General features: G+C 43.7%; 1 protein-coding gene across 7 annotated transcripts in view; it reads right to left on the bottom strand.

Annotated features, from left to right (window-relative positions):
• Positions 1-2592: 2592 nt before the first annotated feature.
• LOC126525818 (uncharacterized) overlaps positions 2593-25598 on the bottom strand; it is a 45847-nt gene continuing 22841 nt past the window's right edge. For 2 of the 7 annotated variants that reach the window (XM_072284166.1, XM_072284168.1), the window contains 11 exons: positions 25240-25363; positions 22971-23127; positions 21809-21876; positions 19898-20017; positions 16938-17048; positions 14054-14156; positions 11932-12006; positions 9875-9935; positions 7278-7397; positions 4986-5094; positions 2593-2696 (listed from right to left, as the gene is read on the bottom strand). In XM_072284166.1, coding sequence (XP_072140267.1) covers positions 25244-25363 — 120 coding nt within the window. In that variant the 3' untranslated portion in view covers positions 2593-2696; positions 4986-5094; positions 7278-7397; ... (6 more) ...; positions 22971-23127; positions 25240-25243. Of the gene's footprint in view, positions 2697-4985; positions 5095-7277; positions 7398-9874; positions 9936-11931; positions 12007-14053; positions 14157-15665; positions 15747-16483; positions 16550-16937; positions 17049-19897; positions 20018-21808; positions 21877-22970; positions 23128-25239; positions 25364-25598 lie in introns of those variants that run through there. The other 5 variants (XM_072284170.1, XM_072284167.1, XM_072284169.1 and 2 more) reach the window with 5 other exon arrangements.

Below are 25598 nucleotides of genomic sequence, written 5' to 3'. Positions count from 1 at the left end.
ATTTTTACAGCTGAGGCAGGCGGCTGCCCATTTTCACTATTTCAACTCTTGCGGTATCACACTCAATTTAATCGAGATTTGAATCAGTACGTATTGACCGGCTAACTGCTTGGTTCCTTCAATCTCCTAAATTATTTTAAGTTCCAAAGTTGCGCTAGTGTTAGGATCGCTGCGAAGGAGACACGACTTCACTGTTCCCCGGCTTCACTTCATAAACATTGAACAAAGGTGCGGTAACAAAGTTTAGCTGAGAGTATAGAGGCCCTTAACATTTCATTTAGCACATGCATATTGCCACGCGAACGAGGGAATAAACACTGAACATTGTTTACAAGGTATATTTAGCAAAAAACTGCAGCGCTGGCTAGTTCAGCCGACAGCTGGAGACCAAGGAGCAGTTCGTTGTCTTCGTTGTGGTTCCCTCGCGCATTGTCCAAAACAAACACGCTATATGCATGTAGCAGTATTGTATAATGGTGCTTTCCGCAGCGACAGCCTGTATACGTCCGGCGCAAAGATCGAGAAAGGTCACAGACAGCCGTTTGTGCCAATGAATGCACACACGTGATCGTGCGACGGTGTGAGACTTATGCAACAAGAGACAAATTATTTAGGCGCATGTTCTTGACGTGATCCACGAACTCTGTCAGAAAGATATACATTGCTATACTGACTTTTCTCGTGCTGTGAATCATTGTGCTACGAGAATGCGGTACTGTATTCAAGACACACTATTTATTTCGCAGCCTAATGATGGTAATCAAGCAAGGGAAGGGCGGGAGCACCTGGATTTTATTATAAAATACGCAGACGATGCCAATCCGTTAAAAACACATTAAAGAGCGCAAGGTTTTCTAAGGTGGGCAGGTCTCGCATCTTTCGGAATTAAGTCCTAGTGATGCGTTTTGCTACTGCTTAAAATCGCACAGCTTGTAACTAAGAACACCATCCTGGACGTTCGTAAGAAGTCGCTGTTTCGCCAGAAAGGCGAAGCATCGATTGAGGTAGCAAACTAGCAGCCAGTCATATAAAGTTAGAATAGCAATCTCATCGGCCGTATTAAGTTGTCAGCATTCGCTTGCTAACTGAACTAACAAGCATGGTTTTAGCGCGCACAGCAAACATGAATACATCGCACTCGATTCTCGCACAGGCGCAAGAACAAGCGCTTCAGCGTTACTTCAACGATCTTTCCCAGTCATACAGCCAAACAGTGCCATCCCTAACAATCTCAGCAAGTGCGAAAAATGTTTTTATTAAGGATATGTCTCCAAAAGTCCTGTGTTACAGTTTTATCGGCCAGCTTATTCCGATCTGTTATAGTTCTAGGAAAAAATGAATACTTGAAGCAGTCGACACGTGTTGTGGAGTTACAGCTAGTGAGCGTCGCTGTCTGGTAGCGTAGCCTGCTGTATAGGTGATAATGTGAGACGTGTCGATGTTGTAGTGACCGTTTATTAGTTGGAAAAAGCATTTTAGACGACACACACAATTTCTATCACTTGTAGAAGGCAAGCCACTCCGAGATAAAAGGTTAGTAATAGAACTACACCCATATGTATTGTAGATGAATCGAACTGCTTTCTTCTGTAAGCTTTCTAGCTTTCCAATATCGCTTTTAGTGAACGGGTCCCATATAACTACAGCATATTCTGAAACGGGCGGACGAGTGTTTTGTATGTCAATAGACGTACTGTTGGTGTGGAGGATGTTAATACGCGTCTTAGAAAAAAACTTGCGGCGAGAGTTTGCTATTACTGTCAAGGTGCTTTGACCAGGAAAGATCCTTTGTTATGTACAAGCCAAGGTACTTACATTGCGTTACCTCTGACAAAAAAAGCGTTTTCTGTGCCACAGCCTGTCTTTGCACATTTGCCATGGTTTACATCACTCAACTACCTTAATAAATTCCCTGTTTAACCTGAGTTGGTCATCTTTCATTGTTATTTTCTCGTATAGAACGTGGCAGCAGCAGCGAGCGAAGTGACCTTCGTGCTGCCTATCGCTTCAACGCAAACTGGGCGCCGAAAACACGCAACACACACAAAGCTACGAGCCGTCGACGTGCCTAGACTGCTCCCAACGCAGATCGCTCTCACGATTCGGCCGCTCAAGTGGACGCAAGCCGCCAAATTGGCAGTTGCCGCCGGAGAAGAACGCCGCCTCCCTCCTCCTGGTGCGTCGCAACGTTGGGCGCCTCGCGCGCGACTGAAGACGGCGCACTTCCTCCCCGATCTCGTCCCTTTCGCGCAGGCGAGATTGAGCCGCGATCTTCGGCTCCCCTCGTATGCTTTCACTCGCACATACAGCGTAGGGCGTATCGCGCCTTGGACTTTATGCAGAACATCACGGCGACGGCGACGGCCACAGCAGATATGCGCCTGGAGTGCCGATGCGCCGATAGCGCCCGTAGGGCTGCTATGGCAATAAATTATGCGGAGAAACCATATAGAGAAGACGCAAGCGGCCACGCCGATAATTCCGAAGGCAACGTTAGTGCTTACACTCGCCACATAAGAATACTGTCTCGCGCAGTCGAGAACTGTGTGCAAAATGACAGTCGCGAGGTGACAGTCGCGACACATACCTTCCCTGGTGACACAGAGCCGTGACTGGGCCGCTGTCCGGCAGATGACGATGTCGCACGCGACCGATTGCCACAGCGGTTGCACTAATGCCGCCTCCGTCGAAGCGGTCTGCACAAACGAGGCAACGTTGATGTGAGCGGTTAGCACTCAGTATTGAGAACTTTATTGACAGGGGCATTACAGGGATGACTGGGCAGTACACACAACATCGTGCTGTTAAGTGTGAGACTAGGGTGTTGCTAAATAAGATCAAAGAAGACAGCAACGATATCTGAAAGACTGTGGCAAATCAGCTCAGGAGAAGTCCGCCAGCAGGTGAAAGTTTCATGAAAAAGATTGTCCACCGAACTGTAGCACGAAATCGCATTAAAAGAATGTCGTCCACTTTTCAGGGCGCATTGGCTTTCCATTGTAGCTTGAGGCCTTATTGGGCTTACTATGTAGCTTCGCGTTACAGTTAGGTGGATAAGTTTTTTTGTTTCATGAGCCGTTTTATGAAGCATATATATAAAAAAATGCCACTACGTACCCCATCCCAGTGTGTCATACCATACCTTCTAGGCGTATACTGTACGTGTAAGAGTACTTCAAAGGCGTAGAGAAAGGAGGGACAGAAGATACCAGAACGAATCTTCTAAAACACGGAAACGAAATTTACCGATCCAGCAATTCATAATGGAAACTGAAATTCACTGCAGTCAAGAAAATTGTCTAGCGATCCGGATTATACGCCTAAGTTATGCGTAGGCAAGGAAAATGAACAATGAGCATAACCGCTACAGAATGCGGCCCCTTAGGTCCTGTCGTCACAGCAGAAGCGAGTCTCTCGCAGCAATCATTCCTCCCAACTGCGGCATTTATTTATTTATTTATTTATTTATAAATATAAATTAAATATAAATAAATATAAATAAATAAAGATAAATATAAATACAACAATGAGGAACTACACTAAAAAAAAATCTTCACACAAGCGCAACAAACAGGCGCAAGAACAAGCGCTTCAACGTTACTTCAACGATCTTTCCCAATCATACAGTCAAACAGTGCTATCCCTAACAATCTCAGCAAGTGCGAAAAATGTTTTTTATTAAAGATATGTCTCCAAAAGTGATAATGAGTCCTGTCTTAGTTTTATCGGCCAGCTTATTCCAATCTGTTATAGTTCTAGGAAAAAATGAATACTTGAAGCAGTTGACACGTGCTGTAGTAAATGGAGTTACAGCTAGTGAGTGTCGCTGTCTGGTAGCGTAACCTGCTGTATAGGTGATAATGTGAGACGTGTCGATGTTGTAGTGACCATTTATTAGTTGGAAAAAGCATTTTAGACGACATACATGATTTCTATCACTTGTAGAAGGCAAGCCACTCCGAGATAAAAGGTTAGTAAGAACTACACCCATATGTATTGTAGAATCGAACTGCTTTTTCTGTAAGCTTTCTAGCTTTCCAATATCGCTTTTAGTGAACGTGTTCCATATAACTACAGCATATTCTGAAACGGGCGGACGAGTGTTTTGTATGTCAACAGACGTACTGTTGGTGTGGAGGATTTTAATACGCGTCTTAGAAAAAAACTTGCGGCGAGAGTTTGCTATTACTGTCAAGGTGCTTTGACCAGGAAAGATCCTTTGTTATGTACAAGCCAAGGTACTTACATTGCGTTACCTCTGACAAAAAAAGCGTTTTCTGTGCCACAGCCTGTCTTTGCACATTTGCCATGGTTTACATCACTCAACTACCTTAATAAATTCCCTGTTTAACCTGAGTCGGTCATCTTTCATTGTTATTTTCTCGTACAGAACGCAGCCGTCAGCGTAAAGCCTGATTTTAACAGAGAGGTTAGTGACAATATCATTTATATATAACAAAAAGAAACGGGGGCCAAGAACGGATCTCCGTGGGACGCCAGAATTGACAGCAGCTATATCAGAGGTTGTTTTATTTACAGTAACAAAGTGATGGCGGTTTTTAAGGGAGGCTTTATTCCATGCTAATATTTTATCATTTTTGAGCACAGCTCCTAGCTTATGAAGCAATTTAACATGAGACACCCTATCAAACGCCTTGCTGAAACCCATGAATATCGTGTCTGTTTCCCTTTGTTTACAGTGCTAGCAAAGTCATGTATGATAATTAGTTAAGTAGTCGTCGAGAGGCCACTTGTAAAACCATGCTGCATGTTTGTAAAAACGTTATGTTCGTCTAGAAAACCAGCTATATGTTTATGCATTATATGTTCTAAGATCTGATGAAACAAGCGGTTTTGTCACGACATCGCTATTATATAGGGAAAGTTATCGGGCAAAGTTCTAACGACTTGAAACATGAAGTCATATCACACGCTCTTACTTCTTCCATCTCACGGTTAAAAGCTGTTCTCCGCACACTTCTCACCAATCATGCCGGCCTCAACAGCGGTGGGCTCCTTTGCTCAGCGTCGAGTCGGCTTCTTCGATGCAATTGTGACTTTGGAAATCAGCTGTAGTGGATGTAGCGGCAAGCGCTGTTGTGACGAAAGCAAAAAATGTTTAAGAGGACAATGTGGCGCGGAGCCTCGTTTCTCTGTTCAAACACATGCAAAAGACAAAAAATGGATTTACGAAACAACTGCTTGAGCGGTTTGAATTTTCAGGACAAATAGAAGCACGATGTTTTCAATTCCGTAACGCTGCAACAAACAAGTGATATCGCAGTTCTCTAGACTACGTCGCTTACAGCCATATCGAGAGGACAACTTTATTGCGTAAGTTTCTAGCCTACGTGAAGCTGGTGCAATGTGTGTGATCGTAAACATAATTCTGCACCAAAGGTACTCTGAATATCATATCAAGTAGAAGTCAAATATTTCTATATGGTTTTTGATTGATGAGTTGCAGAATCGTAAACTTGATAGTCATGATTTTTGGAATTTTTATGAAACGAAAAAGTAGTTCACTCGCATGCAAAAAAAAATATACTGGATCATGTGCCGTGGCACTATAGGGCCACGTATTTTTTTCACTACCACCAACCCGACCAAAATTCTGTTGCCGAGATGATTAAACCGAAACGAACAATTGCCTCACCACACAGGGCTACAAGCAGACGCAAAACAATTGGTTGATTCTTTCTTCGTCAACAAATCCAAGGTTATGTGCTTTAAGTTTACCTTCCAAGTTACCGGAAAAGCATACAAGGGTGACAGTAGGTGAAAATATCGCTCCTCTCTTTATTACCTAAATACTGTCACCAATTTTCAAGCATACCAGTACTGTAGTTCGACAATGCAAAAAAAAACTTTTGCCGCTATAATATGTCTACGATATATTTTTGAAAGCAAAATCAACAGTGTTACTGTGGTTATGTTAATATTGGAGCGGCGACATTAACTCTATCCGGTAATTGGAGTTCCAGGCCAAGAACCCGAGGGATACCTATATTTAAGCGTATTTATATGCTTGCTAATGGCGACGTATAGCAGGGACAGCAGCGAAAACTGCTTCGCTGCCGAGCACGTAACGGCGTCGCACGCAATACATCGCAACAGAGGTGTCTGCCCCAGACGAGTATGGATGAAAATTCGCAGAAACGAAAATTCGCAGAAACGAAAATCCACAAAATGTGGGATCAGTACACATTTAGGTATGCAGTAAATACTCAACAAGCATTACATTGTACTTTTTAAACTCGCCAGGCCCTCTAGAAAATGCAAAAAAAATTCTACCTTATGTTCTCAAGGTATCACTATGGAAATGTTTCTGCGAATTTTCATCAATACTCGACTGGGGCAGACACCTCTGTTGCGATGTATGATGTTGCTCATGATGAGGTTCTCTTTATGAAGGGGTGAAGTGATACATACTATAGCAAGATATCGTGAGAATATAATAAAAAAGCCCGCGCGCGATGTGCTGGGTCGAGAGCCCGAGATGCCGATGCACGAAATGCCTATCCGTGAGATTTATCCTCACGACACCCTACTACGACACCCTACTCAGGACCTCATTAAAAGTTCATTGTCTGTCTGTCTGTAACAATATATAACAATATAAATACAACAATGGGGAACTGCACTAAAAAGAACAAGCGCTTCAGCGTCTATGCTATAAGCTGCGGTTACAGGTGCTAACAGTCCCTGTGTTCAGCAAATGAACAAAATTACGTTATTGCGTCTATTTAGTCCATTAAACCGTTTTCTATTGTAAGAATAGGTATATCTCCTAGTCAGGCAGACGAGCAATCAATATGTTTTTTCTTTCTAGCGGCTTCTCGACACTTCTTTATTAAGCATGCCCTTCCTTAAAGCTTTCCTACAGTGTGTGCAGACTAATTCATGTTCGATCACGGCTGCAATGGCAGCGAGGCATGTAATCCGACGAAAGGTAACACGGATGAATATGTTCGCCCAAGTATACGGTCGCTCTCGTTCTGTCATCAAGGAGAAAGTGATTATCTTAGAGTGGGGAACCATTTTTGTGAACTCTAGCGTCGAGCTTGAAGTAGCCATTTTGCGATCAACGCCACCGTTATTCACAAGTTCTAACTTGGGGCCAAAATTTCACAATTTGCGACATTTTTCAGCCATCTATCGCCACTCAAACGTTAGGAGAAATGACAACACTCCTGCCATCCGACATGTGTGTGTGTATATATATATATATATATATATATATATATATATATATATATATATAAACACGTTCTCACCAATAATGCTGGCCTGATAGCTTTCGGCTCCTTTCTTTGCTCAGCGTCGACTCGGCTTCTTCTGAGGAAGCAGCAGAAGTGGATGTAGCAGTAGGCGCGGTTGCGATGAAAGCAGACGACCTTTAAAAAGACGTTAATTCGTCGCCAAGTCCGGTTTTCGCTGTTCAAGTACATTAAAAACGCAGAAATGCATTTCTGATAAAACCACTTGAGTGATTTGAATTAAATATGTTGAAATCTGTAGAGAAAGCGGAAATTCAGAGCAACCAACAAGCAAAATCATGAATTGAGGCGTGAAATATTTAAAAAAAAAGATATTGCCCGAAAACCCGAGATTTAAGACAAACAGGAGCATAAAGTTTCCAAATTCATTACACACATATCTAGATATATAATGTGCATCGCTGGCAGCATCTCAAGCGGAAACATTTGCTGCATGTTTTTCTGCCCATGCGAAATTGGTAGAAGACTTGCGGTGGTTCTGCGAAGAGTCTACTAGAAGACTACTCGTGTATGTAGAGTGGTGTACAAAACGTTCATTTTCCCAACTCTAAATGCTATACCAGGTGCAGCTTAGACAATTCTCATATCGTTTTTCATTGCCGAGGTACTGAAGCCGTAGACTTGACAGTTGCCTAATTTTCATGAAAAGACAAATTAGTTGTCACATGCTACAAAATAATGGGATCATCTACCGCGCCAATATAGCCCGGTGTGTTTTTTCCCCACTGACATCAATACGAGCCAAACCCTTTGCCGAGTCTGGCACACAGAGCTTCAAGCAGGCGCAAGCGTCAGCACGTAAGAGGTAGTGTCATGTACTTCAAACATACCTTCCAAGTTGACGGAAAACTATAAATGGTCGAGGAAGGCAGAAAATATTGCTCTTCTCTGTAGTACCTAAATAATGAGTTAACCTTTCCGAGTGTGCGAATACCGTGGTTCAAAAAAAAAAATGCGAGTGAAAAAAAAAAACTTTCCTCGATTAGAAAATGCTGGCAAATTACATAATTCGCGAGCACATCGCGAGATATTTGCAAAACCAATATCGAGTCTTATAGGGATTGCGTTAGCATTCGAGCGATGTTTTCTTTATACCTCAGGGGTTTCACTGAGTACGCGGTGCCTAAGCTAAGAGGGACGGGAGGAATCAAGCTCTCGGCGAAAGCATTACGAGACATCCCCGACGGCCCCCTAAATGTGTGTGCGCGCGCAGGTGACGACTGATGACGTGCCCTGCGGAAAATACCAGGGGAATTAGGAGCGCCGGCAAAGTGCGTCCCCGTTCAGGTCAACATTTGATGTCAACTGCTTGAAGCCCTGTGTGGGCCCGTAGGCAACGCGCACCTGCCAGATGCGCTCGAATTTGAAGTAGGCGGAAGCATATCAAACGGTCAGCGGTCGAGATATGCGAGAGACCTTAAAAGTATCCGTGGAAAAACGCAGGGAAGAGATTGATCCGACCAGATCCGTTACAAGCATAGGTAACGGTAAGAGAAAGATAGAAAAGTTCTGAGCATGAGAGAAAGAAATATATTAAGATGATGCAAAAATGCTAGAATGAGAAGCATATTTAACATGCCCCATTAACTCAAGAAGGCTAGGTGACTGTCACCACGCCGTTTCAAAGGGGATGCTAAAAAATCATCATCAACGTTATCATTGCATCACATTGCAAAACCGAGGCCGCTTTGGGAACAAGTTAGATGTGCCACGCCTGACATTTCGGTCACATATTTTTCCACTAAAATACCTGAGGAAGCCAGCCGTGCGATTGTTACGCTAACATCGGAGTGGTGCTTTGTACATGAATTTGGTCGGCGCGCATGTGGCTTCAGACGTTTTTGTGGTTCTGTTTACCACGCGTTATCCGCCGTTGCTCTCCTAGATTTCGAAACAATCCAATTTTGTAAATTTGCAAGCAAACGAAACTCTTCGCACATGCGTAATCTCAAGTGATCGTGGCATTTATAATGACCATATGTTGATAAATGTGCGGAACCTGCAAAGTCACAAAGAGATTCAATGTCATTGAGTTTAAATAAATATGTGTCACGACCATCGTTCTCATGCTGGCTGGACTGCCAAGCCTAAAGCTCCAGCAGACGATAGCTTCAGTGTCTTTTCCATTATTTTTTCTAGCAAACTATGGTCTTGACAGCCAAAGTAATGGCGTTGAAGCAAGGGCGATTTCCTTCGCTTGGCGTCTTGAGAACAGAAAATAATGGTTAAAGCTATAGTCCTTGTTACATACATCATTGGACTGCATTTAAGAACCAGTGAGAAGAAGAGGCGATCTTTCTTGTGCTCAAGACACGCCGAAACATGTGCAGATATCCCTAAAATTCCGTTACGTCACACTGACACCGGTGGCACCACGTTCTGGCCCGAAACTTCAACTGCGAAATTTCATTGTCGAGTGATATGCTAGTCAGTTGTGGTGCCGTATTTCGGAGCCCGAAACACAAGACAGGAGCGCGATAAAACCTTGTTGAATATTACAGTCAATTGAAGTGAAGCCGCACTCAGTATTTTCTACAAAGCTAGGCCTACATTATCCAAGAGAAAATCACTGCACAGCTTGCTATCTTACTCACGAAGTTCATGAAGTGGAATACGGTTTGCGAATTCTGACATCCAAAACCCCACAGCGAGTTCCTGCAAGGAGGAGAAACGTATCCATGATTAGGCTCCGAATAGCCACCAACATTTGCTTCAATTACAGCGCATCAAGGTCGTTAACGCTCGATAGGCAGCCGATCAGGAGTACCACAACTACTCCGCTTATTCCAGATACTCTAATCGCTAGATTTATTATATAAAAAAACATTCCGTGCTTTGTAGTTCACTAAGATATAAACCAACTTATTTTTAACGAATTTCTATTCTGTGCCAATTGTTAATCCGACCAAGCCATCCTATCAGGCCGTCGCTTTTGGTCTGTTTCACTTGGTGACAATCCACTGCAGCAGCTACAGAAGAAATGACATTCGAATATTCGGGATAAAATGGTTTCGACTTGAAACAATAAACCGAAATGTACATTACATTTTTTGAGTACTAAAATTTGGGATGACAAAATAGAAATTACCGCCGTGACTAATGGAGTAGAACATTTCCTAGCATAACATGATATCCCGAATGTCATAACGGAAATGTTTTCTTGCAGTCAAGTTTTTCAAACATTTTTTTTCCCACTAACCCTTCCTGAATTTCGTCGTGTCACGAGGCCAACCTCGGTTTTAACGGTGGCATGGCGTCGAGCGATGCAAGCAAATGCAAATAATGCAAACTGCAGAGTGTTTCAAGAGGTGGCGCTTGACGTCTCGTAGGCCTACCAGAAGCGATTCTAACATAGAAACGTTTTGACATCGTGTTGCCAAAAATTGACGTTCTGTCACTGCGATACCTGTGTCTTAGGGGCAACATGTTAGTATGTGACAAGTGAAATCCAGCGACTAATTTACGACATAAGTTAGACAACCAGTTTTCCTACAGTTGTCGCCAAACGAACGGGCCTGCTTCGAAGTGAACATCCCTCTCAGAATCTTCGCTGAACGTTGAATTTGTTGCTACAAGACAACCGTGACGGTGCACAGTTTCTGGATGTGGATGTAACAGTAGACCGCTATCGTTAAAGCCGAGAACCTAAGTGCCAGAGCATTTGTCAAGGTGAGGAATGATGCAAAAAACCTCGTTTCCTAAAATCCTAAAATCTTCCAACTGAATTTCCTTGATGGATCTCGAGCGCTGCGATCATTTAGATAACGAGAAAATAACGGTCATTTGTCTGGTCTCTGTGCTTGTGGCTTAGAAAGTTACTCGGGCCCTATTTACTTCGCTTTGTCTGCCTTTACCATCTTAAATTTCGAAGGAATCCCAAATATTCACATGACGGCAATGCGACACTGCCCACATGCATGTAATAGCAAATTTTTTGTTTGGCCTTAAACTCACACTTTGTGGGAAACTGAAATCGCAAGAACAAAATAAAGAAAACGCCATCATTGTTTTCATGGCATAAATACCATGCTTCATGCTCCCATAGACACTAGTGTCAGAGTTCTTACGTGTCTTTTTTTTTTTGTCGGAAACGAAATAAACAAAAGAACGCAAATTGGAAGCACACGATGAACCAGCACAGGGCAATCATTTTCCTTGAATTGGTATTAAAACATATCTACAGCACTGCTCTGAGCATGCGAGTATACGGGTATAGAGTCATAACAATAATGAATAAGCTCAAGAAATTCATCTATTATTCAGATGACCTTAGCGTCTTCAAATTGTTAGGTACTGCAAGCTATATTAATGCAGCATTATATGCGTGCCACACTTTCCAATCGTGAGTTGTAATATTCCTCCAGAGGTGCTACTCTGCACCTCGTTTAAGTTACGCAATACTTTAAAATTCCTCATTGGCGGCCATTGGAACCAATCACAGACGTTCCAGAAATCAGACCCCTGCTTACGAATAATATACGTACATCTCTTACGTATTTTTGACGTTTTAGTTGTTTGTTCAACTATAGCAGGCGGTGCAGCTAAGTGCACTCGCCTAAGTGTCAAGTGATAACGGTCGTGCTTTGTGTCCCGTGACTAATTAGCAAAAAAAGAAAAGAAAAAAAAAAACATGTTGGCGCGGAGTTCTCACCATTGGTATTGGCCTCCAGCGCGGTAATTCAGCCACAGGCACGATCCGTTGCAATGGATGCCACAGTAGACCGCACTGCGATGCAAACAAACGAATGCCGTGACATTGTACACACAATTAAGTACAGCACTCGTCTACGCCAGGCGATAATCACGGCGCATTTACCTTGGGTTTAGGCTCGTAAAGACGGAGGCATTCGTAGTGCCTTTTTGACCTGTCGTGGACTAACTGTACTCTCTGCTGCCTAATGACAGACTCGTAAATGACTCGCTAACTCATAAGTGATAGGTTATTAGGACAGCCAGATCCAGTTCAGAAAACGTTCCCCTCAGCCATCCCTGAACGAATGGGGCAAGAACCACAACGATTAAGTAAATGTGAACGGCACGTTCACATTTTAGAATACAAAGCTTGCGTGCCTTTCGCAAATACGCTTCTCACTGCACAAATTATACGTTTTCATTTAAGTCGTGAGCTTTTTGAATGTGAGTACAATCGCAGCAACACGTAGCAAAACTTATGAATACGATGTCGTTCGCCACTTAATAGCAAGGCCTTCACAATGCATGCATGACTCGTGAAGTAATGATGGCGTTCCAAGTGCAGCTTTTAATGTGACGCGCTTCCCTGAAAGCCCCCGATGGGGCACCATCCAGATAAGAGGAATCTTTAGCTCGGGGAGTCTTAAAGCTACAAAATGAACTGGGCGAGGTTGGTTGCATAAAAAAAAAGGAAAATCTAGAGACTAAATTTGTTGCAATTTGCCAGTTAAAAGATAGGCAGATCCAATGCACATATTCGAATCTGTGCGAATAGGAGCTTAAGTAAAACGGTTAACTAAATCTTTGGCAGCTAACGGAGATGCGTAAAATTTGATGATGACCGGTGTATGCAGTGAAAGATACGACACGTATCAAGCAAACAAGATTTAAACATTTTGGACCACTTGTGTCACAATGGGACATACCCCAATTTGCGGGAGGTTGGCCAAGCGCGTGTGCAGCCCCACTGACACATCCATAATGGATAAATCAAAGAAACCAATGCAAATGAAAGAAAACGACGGAAATAATTAACAATTCTATTAAGACTTCAGGGTGTTATATAGATCTGTGATCTATAGATCTGTGAGCAATTGTTACATTTTGTATTGTGTAGGGCTCCGTAGTGGGCCATGCCAATTTCGGAGTTTTCCCATGCACGAACCCAGTGGGAAATACAGGGGTTAACTAAATCAAAGAAAATAAGGCAAATCAAAGAATACCCTAAACAATTTGTCATAACATTTACAGATCGATGTGCATTACAAGCACCTGTGTGCCGACATTGTTTTCCGGTTTTATGTAGAATGCTATTCCCTTTCTGATGAGCTGAACAGGGCTGTACATGCGGGATCTGCATACATGGTTTACATTAGCCACGTCGTGAGGGCGTTCATATGACCTTTGTATATATGTCTCGAAATATATCTGCCGAAATACCGAGCGACTTACAATCGTTGAAAAAGCGACCGACCAAGCAGCATCCAGGCTGCAACGCCAAGCGCAGAAATGCAGGGAAAAGAATCTTCGCTTCACAAAGCTGAAGCGCTAAGTTTGCCAATACGTAACTCTGCGTTAAAGTCACAAATATATAGAATGCACCTAAACATAGATATAAAGATGGACAATATTGATTTAATATACTCCGCTGTGAAATATACCTCTAACGTATGAGTAAGTCCTTCGTAAAAGCCGCCTAAGAAGGTCGTAACGCATCCAAGCGAGCTCAATCTGTTTTTGCTAGAGAGCTACCGTATTTGTAAATTTCACGCATCAGTATTTTCGGAACTTATAACACCATTGGGTATTTTTGTTAGATAATATAATAGCGCTTCCTAAATTCAGAAGATTCACACTTCTTTTTCGCTCAAATGCACCAAATCCTTTGACGAGTGTCTCGTAAAATTTTTAAGTTATACGAACACTTCGATGGAAAAATTTGACTTTCTTCCGATATAAAGCTTTTTCTCAAGATTTTCGTTGTAATTGCGCGAACCGTTCCAGTGCACACACCGCTACGTATATTCTAAAAGAGATGAAAAGCAGAAGATTTTAAAAGATGAGAACCAGACGATTCTTACCGCGACCATACGTGGGGTTATGCCAGCAGACGGCAATGACGAAGGCACTGTCTTGGCCCGCAGCAGTCGGCTGGCGAGGGCTCTCCGAGTAGGCTGCTAAACCCTGTCAAAAGCAGAAGTCTTTTCAAAGAAAGGCTTGCAATCGGACGCAGGGGGTGGGCGATAAGTGGTGTTTGAGACTAAATTAAATACGAAACAAATAGTGCTAGAAACACATCGAATCGAATATAGAATACCTTTCGAATAGCTTTTGTGTGCGGTATATAGCCTCCATAAAAAGATTGCAATTGTCCATCCTGCTTTTTCACAACGCTGGATAAAGTTTGTCAATACACTGTAGGTTATAAAGCAAGCGTTGTTAGAAACAACGTTTCTTTCGCAAACTCTGGGGTCTTCGCAGCACACGCAGCCATAAAATATCGTAAAGTTAACATTAACGTTAAAATCGGTGTATATCCTCGCGGCCAAACCAGTAATGCATTTTGAATTACTGTCAAGTTTAGAATTTTGTCAAGTTCGAAAGATTTGTGTACGCGGTGCCACTAATCCGGTTTTATCTTGAAAATGGACGGAGGTGGTCCATTTTACGAATGCATATACCTCCGGACAAATACGACGTCAAATAATAATTACATTGCGATCAATTGCGGTTCTGACGGCAAATTGTAGGTTTCATGGGGACACCATCGTGCTCCAGTACCCCATGTCCAGCGTTTCGAATCGATCCGAATGGACCGAAAAGCTCAGTGATTCGCAGTCCAGCTTCCTAAGCGAAGCCCTAATTTTTTTTCAGATGCAGCATAATTGTAACTGCATACAGCTTGTGCCTGAAAGGAAGCCATGTCTCGCGTTTGTAAACAGCTAATAGTTTTGATATGGTAAATAGACAGTACGCAAAGTGCCATGGCAGCGATGAAGTCAGAACAATAATATCGTTCGAAGCCCTAAATTTAGTGAATACATTGTCGGCACGTTGATGCTGTCTCAGGGTTGAGAACACGGCGCAAAATTTAGTGTCGCGTGGTAACAAACGACGCTCTACGCAACCAATATACCACTAGTGACAGTGGGGAAGCAAAGATGACCGCTTCGCTGACGAACACGTGACGGTGCCACATTTGAATGGTCGCCGCAGCAGACGCACTAAATTAGCTTACGCAAAACGCGTGGTCTAAGCAAACGTTCAATCCTCCAAGTGAGGTGCTTGTCGACACTAATAGTACAGGTTGTCACAATGCATTTTCTGCACTTAAACGAACTTGGTGCCTTCCGATTTTTAAGCGCTCCTTGTGTACAGTCACTAAAACAAATTCAAATTAAACTCTTAAGGACTGGCATTCGTGCAAGTGCCACTGAAGTATGTAATCGTGAAAGAATCACGGGTTATACGTGCTTTGCAAACGCCTAGTTGCCGCCTGTAATTACCAGAGTTGCATGCCTTAAACACACGAGGTTAATAAGGCGGTTTAGTGCAGCATCGTATGCTTAGGTTGCAAGAGGGATATAACGTAAGAACATGAAGAAACGCAGAAAAAAGAATCTGAAAGAGTATTGTTCTTATCATACATATAGTTATGTATTTCTGATAGTGACGTACAGCAGGGACAGCAGCGATGACTGCCTCGCTGAAGAGCGCGTAAAGGCTTTGCACGTCACTGATCGTAACAGCGGATGTCAGGGCCGTCGGTGCAGCCTGCAAGAGAGCATTGAGCAGAGCTTCGTGCTAGGAGCACTGCTGGAAAATTTGGCTAATTGGTATGGCATCGTATAGAAAACTGAGCAGGACCAGAACGTAAGTCAGGAACACAATCAGTCTGCAAAGAACGTGGCCTACGTTGAGATGAACGGCCTGGTCCCAGCATTTAGCAGAGCTTCATGCTAGGAGCAATGTGTGAAAATTTGGCTAGTTGGTATGGCATCGCATAGAAAACTGAGCAGGACCAGAACATAAGGGAACTCAGGATCACAAGCAGTCTGCAAAGAACGTGGCCTACGTTGGGATGAACGGCCTGGTCTCAGCATTGAGCAGAGCTTCATGCTAGGAGCAATGTGTGAAAATCTGGCTAGTTGGTATGGCATCGTATAGAAAACTGAGCAGGACCAGAACATAAGGGAACTCAGGATCACAAGCAGTCTGCAAAGAACGTGGCCTACGTTGAGATGAACGGCCTGGTCTCAGCATTGAGCAGAGCTTCATGCTAGGAGCAATGTGTGGAAATTTGGCTAGTTGGTATGGCATCGTATAGAAAACTGAGCAGGACCAGAACATAAGGGAACTCAGGATCGCAAGCAGTCTGCAAAGAACGTGGCACCCCGCATGCTTATAGCTTCTGCAGCTTTTACATACATCAAACAATGTATAGACGAGTTTATGTATTTTCAGGTCTATATTGGTGAACGAAGCATATACAGGACTGCTTAGTTCCTTACCTTTGCAGCCCCCTATCTGGAATGCGATGCTGACATTCCACGACATCCGAAGCCGCACAGGGAATTCTACAAGGACGAGATACGTTTCGTTCAGATTAGAATAACACCTGGTCAAATCTCAACTAATCTAGGATAGCGACTGCACCAGAACATGTCAAAAAGCACATAGTAACTATCTTAGCATGTCGTTGTCGTTTATTGGTTCATTTCCTAACGTAAAAACATCTTTCTCACATTTAGGCATAGCAACTGTAAACATTTCTGTCGTCCCGACGGAACATGTTATGTCGGTGTCGTCCCCTCATCAAGATTCACGGGGGAAATTTTCGGAACCGATTTCTAACAATTTGAGACATTTTAAGGCAGCGTTATAAACGGGTAAATTGGGAGAAATGATCGCACGTGCCTATCCTTGCCGCCTAACGATTAGAAACCATTCCCGAACACTTCTCACCAATTATGTTGGCCTCAACAGCTGTGGGCTCCTTTGCTCAGCGTCGACTCGTCTTGTCCGATGAAACCATTACTCAGCAATCAGCAGAAGCGTATGTAGCAGTAGGCGCTGCTGCGATGAAAGAAGATTACCTTTCAGACGGCACTTCGGGTCCGCCAAGTCTAATTTTCTTAGTCAAATTCGCGTAAACAGCGGAAACGGTTCCACAAGTCAACCACTGGACCAGCTTGAATGATTTGTTTTTCCATTTGAGAGACAACGTTCCGGAGATACTATTTAGTATAATCTTGATTTAGGGCCAGGATTTTCTAGATTTTAACTTTCTTTGATGCATGCACGTCATGAAAATCAGTGCATTGGTTGCCGAGAAAAATCATTCCTACGTTCCCGTGTATTTAGACAGCATGAAAGTGTTGGCATTCACGCTCAAGTAGATCACAGCTCGTATTTCCGAGCTTGCTCGCGAGACCCAGCAACATGGCTACAAAGTATACAGCCTACATACAATATACAAAGTACAATATACAAATATACAAAGTATATTTGCCTACCGCGGCAAATAAAGAAAAGCGGGATATTCCCATGGTTTAAGCTTGCAGCCCAGTATTCGGTTTTAAATCCGTTAAAGCATCTACGCGGATAACAAAGGTTGGGGGGGGGGGGGGGGGGGGTACTGGCTATAAGACTACAAACCGCTCATAAATTGCACGTCTTCTCCAAATACACGGTCCCTACACTTTCGGCGTCGACTTCAGCTCAAGGTTCTGTGAAAGCTTGCGGTACTACTGGCAACCTTTTTTATGCAGGCGTGACTGCTTTTTTCTTCTCACTTACGTTCATTCACTTCAATTTTGCGATATCCCAGGAGGCCCAGAGCACACATGCATTGAAATTTTTTAATCGTGATCTTGTCGAATCGTGAAGCGTGTGACGAATAACGAGCTGTAATGAGTATGCAGGACGCGTACCGTCTATCGATTCAAGGAATGTGTGCCTAGCGCTCTAGCCGACGCTATTAGCCTTTTTTTTTATTATGGCGTTTTACGTGCCAAAACCACTTTCTGATTATGAGGCACGGCGTAGTGGAGGACTCCGGAAATTTCGACCACCTGGGGTTCTTTACCGTGTACCTAAATCTAAGCACACGGGTGTTTTCGCATTTCCCCCCATCGAAACGTGGCTGCCGTGGCCGGGATTCGATCCTGCAACCTCGTGCTCAGCAGCCTAACACCATAGCCACTGAGCAACCATGGCGGGTGCTATTAGCCTTTGTGGTGGGCATACTCGCGAGTTTTCTCGCTCAATGCGCGGGGTTGCGAACGAGTAAGTGTAAACGCATTTACGTTTATATTTATATTTTATTTAGTGAGCAAATTAAGAATTAATTACCGGTGACAAAACACAGGTTTCGTGTGCTTTGCACCAAAATAAGCATCGCGGCCTGAGAAATTAGGGTGAAATTATTGCCTGCTTTCTTTTTCGTTCTGTTTTCTCACACCGCTAGTGGCAACGAAATGAGGCAGCTTATTTGCGCACGTCTGCCATTTTCTCAACGGCAGCCTGCGAGGTCGTTCCGAAATTTCTTGCCAATGCATGGCCAACTGAAGCAGCATTGGGAACCAATTTCTGTTAGTTCGCTTTCGATTATGTGTCGGAAGCTATGCAAGCGAAAATAAAATACAATTTGCGGTTCCATCGCCAGTACCGCAAACTTCGGGCTACGAGCGGGTGGATCATCTTTCCATACGAGGGGGGGGGGTCTAAATGCTAACTCATAAACAATGTTTTTTGCTGTAGCGTACAATTTCGGAGCTTCCAGCACCTCTTACGGCACACGTCTACACAATAGCAGCATACCAGAGTCGTACACACTAGAAATACTACCGGCGAGAAGTACTCATTTGTCACTTTTCATCGCATTAGTATCCAAACCAAGTTTCGGCGTTTCCCCCTTCACTCAAACGAAAATCAAGCTGCCGTTTTTAGTTCAACCTTAATTCAGCATTCGGAATTACCTTTTTCTGGCGTCATATTCTACCGCACAGTCACCGTTTCCATCCTTTTTCTTGGTGAGCATCGGTTTTAATCTGAACCATCTACGGAGATTACATACCGGTGTGGTGGTGCGGTTTTGGAAGTTTTATCCACTCATTTGTCACTCTTCATCGCATTATTATGCAGAGCAACTTTGGGCGTTTCCCTTTTCACTCAAACGAAAGCAGATAACCACTGCCATTTTCAGTTGAATCTTAATTCAGCATTCGGAATTACCCTTTCTGGCGCCATATTCTGCCGTTTGGTAATAGTTTCCATTTTTTTCTTGATAAGCGTCGGTTGTAATACGAACCATCCACGGTTCAATAAGTTAATACCTCAATAAGTTAAGCGCCAAAATATCTGTCGACGATGCATGAAGCTTAGCGATTTAAACATCAAAGCTACTTTTATTATGGTAGTCTTCCCAAAGCTCCGACTTTCGCTTAGAACGGTTCGCGACAATGTAATTTTGTGGCACACATCCGACATACAGTGACGATGACAACGATTATCATTATTTCGATTGGCGCTTCCACGGGAACGGGCTGGTGACAGACGAAGCCTTCTAGAGCCTTGTTTTAGGGCTGTAGCTAATCACGTTATTAATGTGTATTACGGTTCGTTACAGCGCAATACAAGACAAGGACACAAGAAGATATAAAACGACCACACGGTGCTGCATATACCTTCTGTCATATGCGACGTTTTATACCTTCTTGTGTCCTTGTCTTGTATTGCGCTGTAACGGACCTTACTATGAATCCCAACCAACTGGCCCAACTTGCCGTTTTGATGCAGTATATTTCATATATTACAGCCGAGCAGTTAGTTAGCCACCTCCTCTTAATCATCTCTCTATCGTGACACGCACCCATCACCAGTGGCGCCATCTGGCCACTAAAACGTTTGTACACTTCACTCACCAATAGCGTCCGCTCTCACTCTAGGTGAGTTCGAACTCCATTGCTCAGTGTCGACTCGATGTCTGCAGAAAGATCACGACCACCAACCATCGGCTTGTGTGGATGCCACAGTAGACCGCACTGCGATTGAGGAAAAGGACGCTAAGACGCACAGAGCGGAAGTTAATGATTAAGTAAAGCACTGTACCGCCCACGCGATAACATGGACACATTTCGAAAATCGCTGGCGAAGAGGTTAACCTACTCCTATGCCGGATTGTTTAAATTATCTAGTATTACATATACTGCGGTGTCATCACGCGATATTATCCCAGGGACGGGTACAGGAACATATTACGCATGTCGAGTAATAATCGGAAATCATGTAACAGCAGCATGCACACAGGAACGCATGTAGTGCAACTGTACTACATACGCATGTAGTACATGTACTACATGCGTATGTAGTACATTTAGTACATGTACATGTACTACATGTACTACATACGCGGAAGGTTATACTAAATCAACAGATAAATGCGTATAGATCTGTGCATACAAAGCATTATACAGGGTGGGTTTTTCCATCTGCATCCAATTTTTTAAACATTGCCTATGGCAGGTAGCACGATTCTAACCCTTGATTTAAACTACTCGATGAGGATGACGATGAGCGAAACGAGAGCAAGGTGAAAGCGGGAGCCAACGTTTCGACAAGTGGACTTCAAAAAGACGTTTCGACAAGCTGACTTGAGAAAGACCTTTCGAAAAGTGGACTTGAAAAAGACAAGTTTGCGACGACGATTGCAAGGAAGCGCTTAAAGGCGCCGGAGGTGACTAATCGCTACAGCGGATGTCCACCTCCGTCGTCGTAGTCCGCAAAAAAAAAAAAAAAAAACACGCCAACGTTGAGATGAGCGCCATGTTCTCAGCATTGAGCAGAGCTTCACAACAAGAGCACTAGAGGGGAATTCGGCTAGTTAGTATGGCATAGTATAGATGACCGAGCATAATCAGAACATCAGGGAACTCAGGAACACAAGCAGTCTGCAAAGAACATGGCATACGATTGAGATGGGGGGACATGTTCACAACACTGAGCAGAGCTTCATGCTAGGAGCACTAGAGGGAAATTCAGGGAGGTTTCTATCGTACCCGTAACTGATCCTAATGTGCCATGGATTCGCCACACGATTAAGTCGTAGGCGTATCCTGTACGTGTACGACGACTATTTAAAGAAAGATGGAAATGAAGCCATGTAGGACCAAGTGATCGTAGTGTAATATTTCCAAAAAAACATACAAGTAATTCACAGATTCACCTTTCATGTTACAGATTGAATTCCTTGCGACAAATAATTTGCCTATCCAGCTTGAATAAAAGGTTTACTTTTCTGAGTTATGCTTAATTCTACCGTATGCTATTCTGTAAATTTCGTTTTATAATCAGGGTCCCCTGCGAGTTATTGACCTAGGTAAACGTAATATTTCACAGACTTTAGATGCTAACTGGCGATCCTGAACTCTTGTTTTCTTGACAGGCTATTGATTACCATCTTTATCTTCTGCATATTAATCTTCAACATTGATCATTTGTTGTAATTCGTCCCCAGTGTTGCTTAACAGCTATTAATCTTCAACATTGATCATTTGTTGTAATTCGTCCCCAGTGTTGCTTAACAGCTCAATGGAATCTGCAAACCGAGGGTTTCCGTGCTTAGTGGGTCTCCCTAATTTGGTTGTACCTGGATTAGTAAAGCCCCACTGGCTCTCGGCATCTTTGCCAGTGTCCGACGCCCATTCATCCTTTGGGATGTAGTGTACAGGAGGAGGTGAATTCAAGCTTTAGCACCCTCTAAATATATAACAAGGTAAAGACCCGTTTATGTAATTTGAGGTCTGTATTGGCGAACCGAGCATTAAGTTCCTTACCTGCTCAGTGCACAAGTTGGAATATAAGTGCTGACATTCCACGACATCCGAAACCGCACAGGGAATTCCTACAATGACGAGACACGTTTCGTTCAGATTAGAATAACACGTGCTCAAAATCTCAACTTATCTAGGATAGCGATAACGGCGGGCTGATCTATTTACATGACGCGAATGCATTGCAAGGTACACCAGTGCGGAAAGGAAGTGCGTTAGCGTTTTGCAATGGTTAACGGTGGGTAATTTGTAGGTCCTTCCCTTAAGCACAGGCCTATATCCCCGAAATTAGTTGGCTTGCACCGCGTTCAAGCCATTCCGTTAAATGTCAACGCATCGAAGAAGTACATGCTCGCAATGCAATGGGGGATGCGTACACCACTATTGGAATTGTTTGTACCACTTTTGGAATTGTTTGAACAGATTATTAATAAAAAAGAGACGGCTAACTTTCATCCGTTTTCGATTACCTCATAGCCAATTTACACTGTTGTTCTTGAGCTTTTTCTCACCACACGCTACTAATCATTCTGCCTCAGGCTTGTACTAATGCTCGTATTTTAAACAATTTTTCTTGGCGAGAATTACCTCAAGCAACAGTTGCTTTGTGATGGCAAAGCTCAGTCAAGAAGCACAGAGTAACTATCTTAGCACGTCGTTGTCGTTTATTAGCGAATTTCCTATCGTAAAAACAAATCTTTCTCTAGTTGGGGCACACCAGCCGTCAAAAGGTTTCTTGTAGTAATTTACGGGCCCATATTTTGTAAACACGCTTTGCCTTATAGCTTTTGTTTGATGGGTCGAGAGGAGTGCATAGCGGATCACTCCCACAATGACAGCGCGGCGTCGCGCAATCCAGCGAAAGACTACACAATACGAATAAAAGCAATAACAAAAGAGAATTCGAACCCCATCATGTCCTCTCGCCACAGCGGAAGATGTATCGGTGTGGCAAGCGTTTATGTGCACTCTGGCCTCCTGCGGTGACGAGCCGTCTTGTCTTGAGCCCACATCGCGATTCATGACGAAATAATTTCGGGGCTCATTTCTAACAGTTTGCGACACTTTAAGGCAGTAGTTTTAACCGGAATGTTGGAAGAAATGATCGCGCGTCCCTACTCTTGCCATCCGACCACTAAAGAAAAGGTTCCAGCGCTGTTCTCACCAATCGTGTTGGCCTCCGCAGCTCCTGGTCCCTCTGCTCAGTGTCGACTCGTGTTGGCCTCCGCAGCTCTTGGTCCCTCTGCTCAGTGTCGACTCGTGTTCTTCGCAGCAACCATGACTCGGCGATCAGCAGAAGCGTATGTAGCAGTAGGCGCCCGCTGCGATGAAATCAGACAATGTTGAAGAGTGCACTTTACTTCGGCGCCACAAAGTCCAAGCTCCTTATTCTAATACGCGTAAAAAGCAGAGCACTGGATCAGCTTGAACGGTTCTTTTTTTTTTGTATTTGAGCGAGAAAGAAAATCCGGAGATACCGTGAAGCCTAATCATGATTAAGGGCACGTTTTCTAAACAACTTTTAATGCAACGCGCGTAAAATCAGTGCCCTAAGGCACTGATTTTGGTCGCCAAGAAAAAAATATTCCTACGTTCCTTAGACAGGATCAAAGTCTTGCTGTTATTCACGCTCACGTAGATCACGGCGCTATAGTTGCCGAGCTAACTAACTAGAATCTACAACATGGCAACAAAGTACAGCAGGCGCTCGCCTACCGTATGCCTGCCGGGGCAAGTAAGGACAAGCGGTATATTTCCCCGCTTAATCACGCATCCTGGTATTCGCTTTTAAATACTGTGTGTGTGTGTGTGTGTGTCAATACTCATGCATTGACACTTTCAATCGTCATCTTGTCAAATCCTGAAAAAGTGACGAATCATAAGCACGCTCACGTGACACCGTGTGACGAATCACGAGCTCTTATAATGAAGAATATGCCGCATGCGTGACACCTATCGATTCGAGTGGCACGCGCGCAGTGCTCTGACCGATGCTGTTGGCCTTTGCTGCTGTAGGCACGCACGCTCAAAGCGCGGGGGTGCAGCGAGTAAATACGAATGTATTTATTGACCACATCAAGAAGGATTCTCTGCGACAAAGCACGTTCTTTCTCTACTACCGGCGTGAGAAATTGGGGGTCTTTTTTTGCATTTTCCGTTTTCTCACCGCTATAGTGGCAACGAAATAAGGTAGCTGTGCGCACCTTATTTGGGAGTAAATACCGGCGTGAGAAATTGGGGGTCTTTTTTTGCATTTTCCGTTTTCTCACCGCTATAGTGGCAACGAAATAAGGTAGCTGTGCGCACGTCTTCCGATTCCCTCAACGACAGACTGAACGCGTTACAAAAGTCCATGCCAGTGCTTGGCGAACTGAAGCAGCATTGGGCGTGAATTTCTGTTAGTTCGCTTTCGATTATGCATCTGAAGCTACACAAACGAAAATAAAATACAATTTGCGATTCTTTCCCCCCCAGAACAAGACAATGTTTTTTCAACTGTGAAGCTTTCTTTGACAAAACAGTACGGGTTTCCTTTGAAGCTTTGTGCTACGATCGGGTGGATAACTCTTGCGGTCCTTATGTACACAGTTTTTGCAGTGGAGTACAGTGTCGGAGCTGCCGGCATCGCCTACGGCCCACCGATTCTAGTGAGGACGGTGGCGAAATTCTGAAACTCCTCAAGACCAGGCATGGGGAATCCCCCAACATTTACACATTCAAAGCACACGAGCCGTACACATTATAGAAAAAGCAACTGGCGAGAAGTACTTTATAAATCCACTCATTTCTCAGTTTTCATCCCACTATTATCCAAAGCAACTTTCGGCGTGATCCCGTTCCCTAAAATGAAAATTATGTTGACATTTTTAGTTGGACCTTAATTCAGCATTCGGAATTATCTTTTCTGGCGTCATATTCTTCCACGAAATCACCGTTTCCATGCATTTTCTTAGCGTGCATCGACTGTAATATGAACCACCTACAGAGATTGCAGAACGGAGTGGTGGTTGCTCTTAGAAGTTTTAAAAACGCACAGGAACCACAATAAGTTGAGCGTCGAAGCATTTGGTGACAATGCGTGAAGCTTAACAATTTAAGCATTAAGGTTACATCTATTATCGTAGCCTTCTCCAGAGCCGCGACTTTCGTCAGAACTGTTCGACACAGTGAAATTTTGTGACACGCATCCGACATACAAAGACGATGATATAACGATTATGATTTATTTTTTATAGGCGCTTCCTCCGAAACGACCTCGTGACAGACAAAGCCTGCTCAAAGCCTTGTTTTAGGGCTGTAGCTCATCACGTTATTGATGGCACGTATTACAGTCGAGCAGTCGTCTATCTCCTCGTAATTTTCTCTATTTCGTGAATCGCATCTATCGCAAGTGGCGCCATCTGACGAACAAAACGTTCGTACACCCCACTCACCAATTCAAGCTTCGGGCTTCCTCTCTGGCCAACTTCGAGCTCCATTGCTCAATGTCGACTCGGTTTCTACGCAGCAATCACGACCGCCTGCGATCGCCTGAAGTGGATGCCACAGTAGGTCGCGCTGCGATTGAGAAAAAGGGCGTGAAGACTCGTACAGAGCTGACGTCGATGACTAAGTAAAGCACTGTACCGTCCACGGGATAACATGAAAACATTTCGAGAAGCGCTCGTGGGGAGGTTTACCTATTCTTATGTTGGATTGCTTAAATTTTATATTTACGAATACTGCCGTGTGATTACTTGATGCTATCCGAGGGACGGCTACAGAAACGTGTCACACACGTTGAGTAATAACC

Source organism: Dermacentor andersoni, chromosome 8, assembly GCF_023375885.2.
Source record: "Dermacentor andersoni chromosome 8, qqDerAnde1_hic_scaffold, whole genome shotgun sequence".
Taxonomy (NCBI): domain Eukaryota; kingdom Metazoa; phylum Arthropoda; class Arachnida; order Ixodida; family Ixodidae; genus Dermacentor; species Dermacentor andersoni.
The sequence above is the reverse complement of the archived record's forward strand: the minus strand, read 5'-3'. Positions and strand labels throughout refer to the sequence as shown.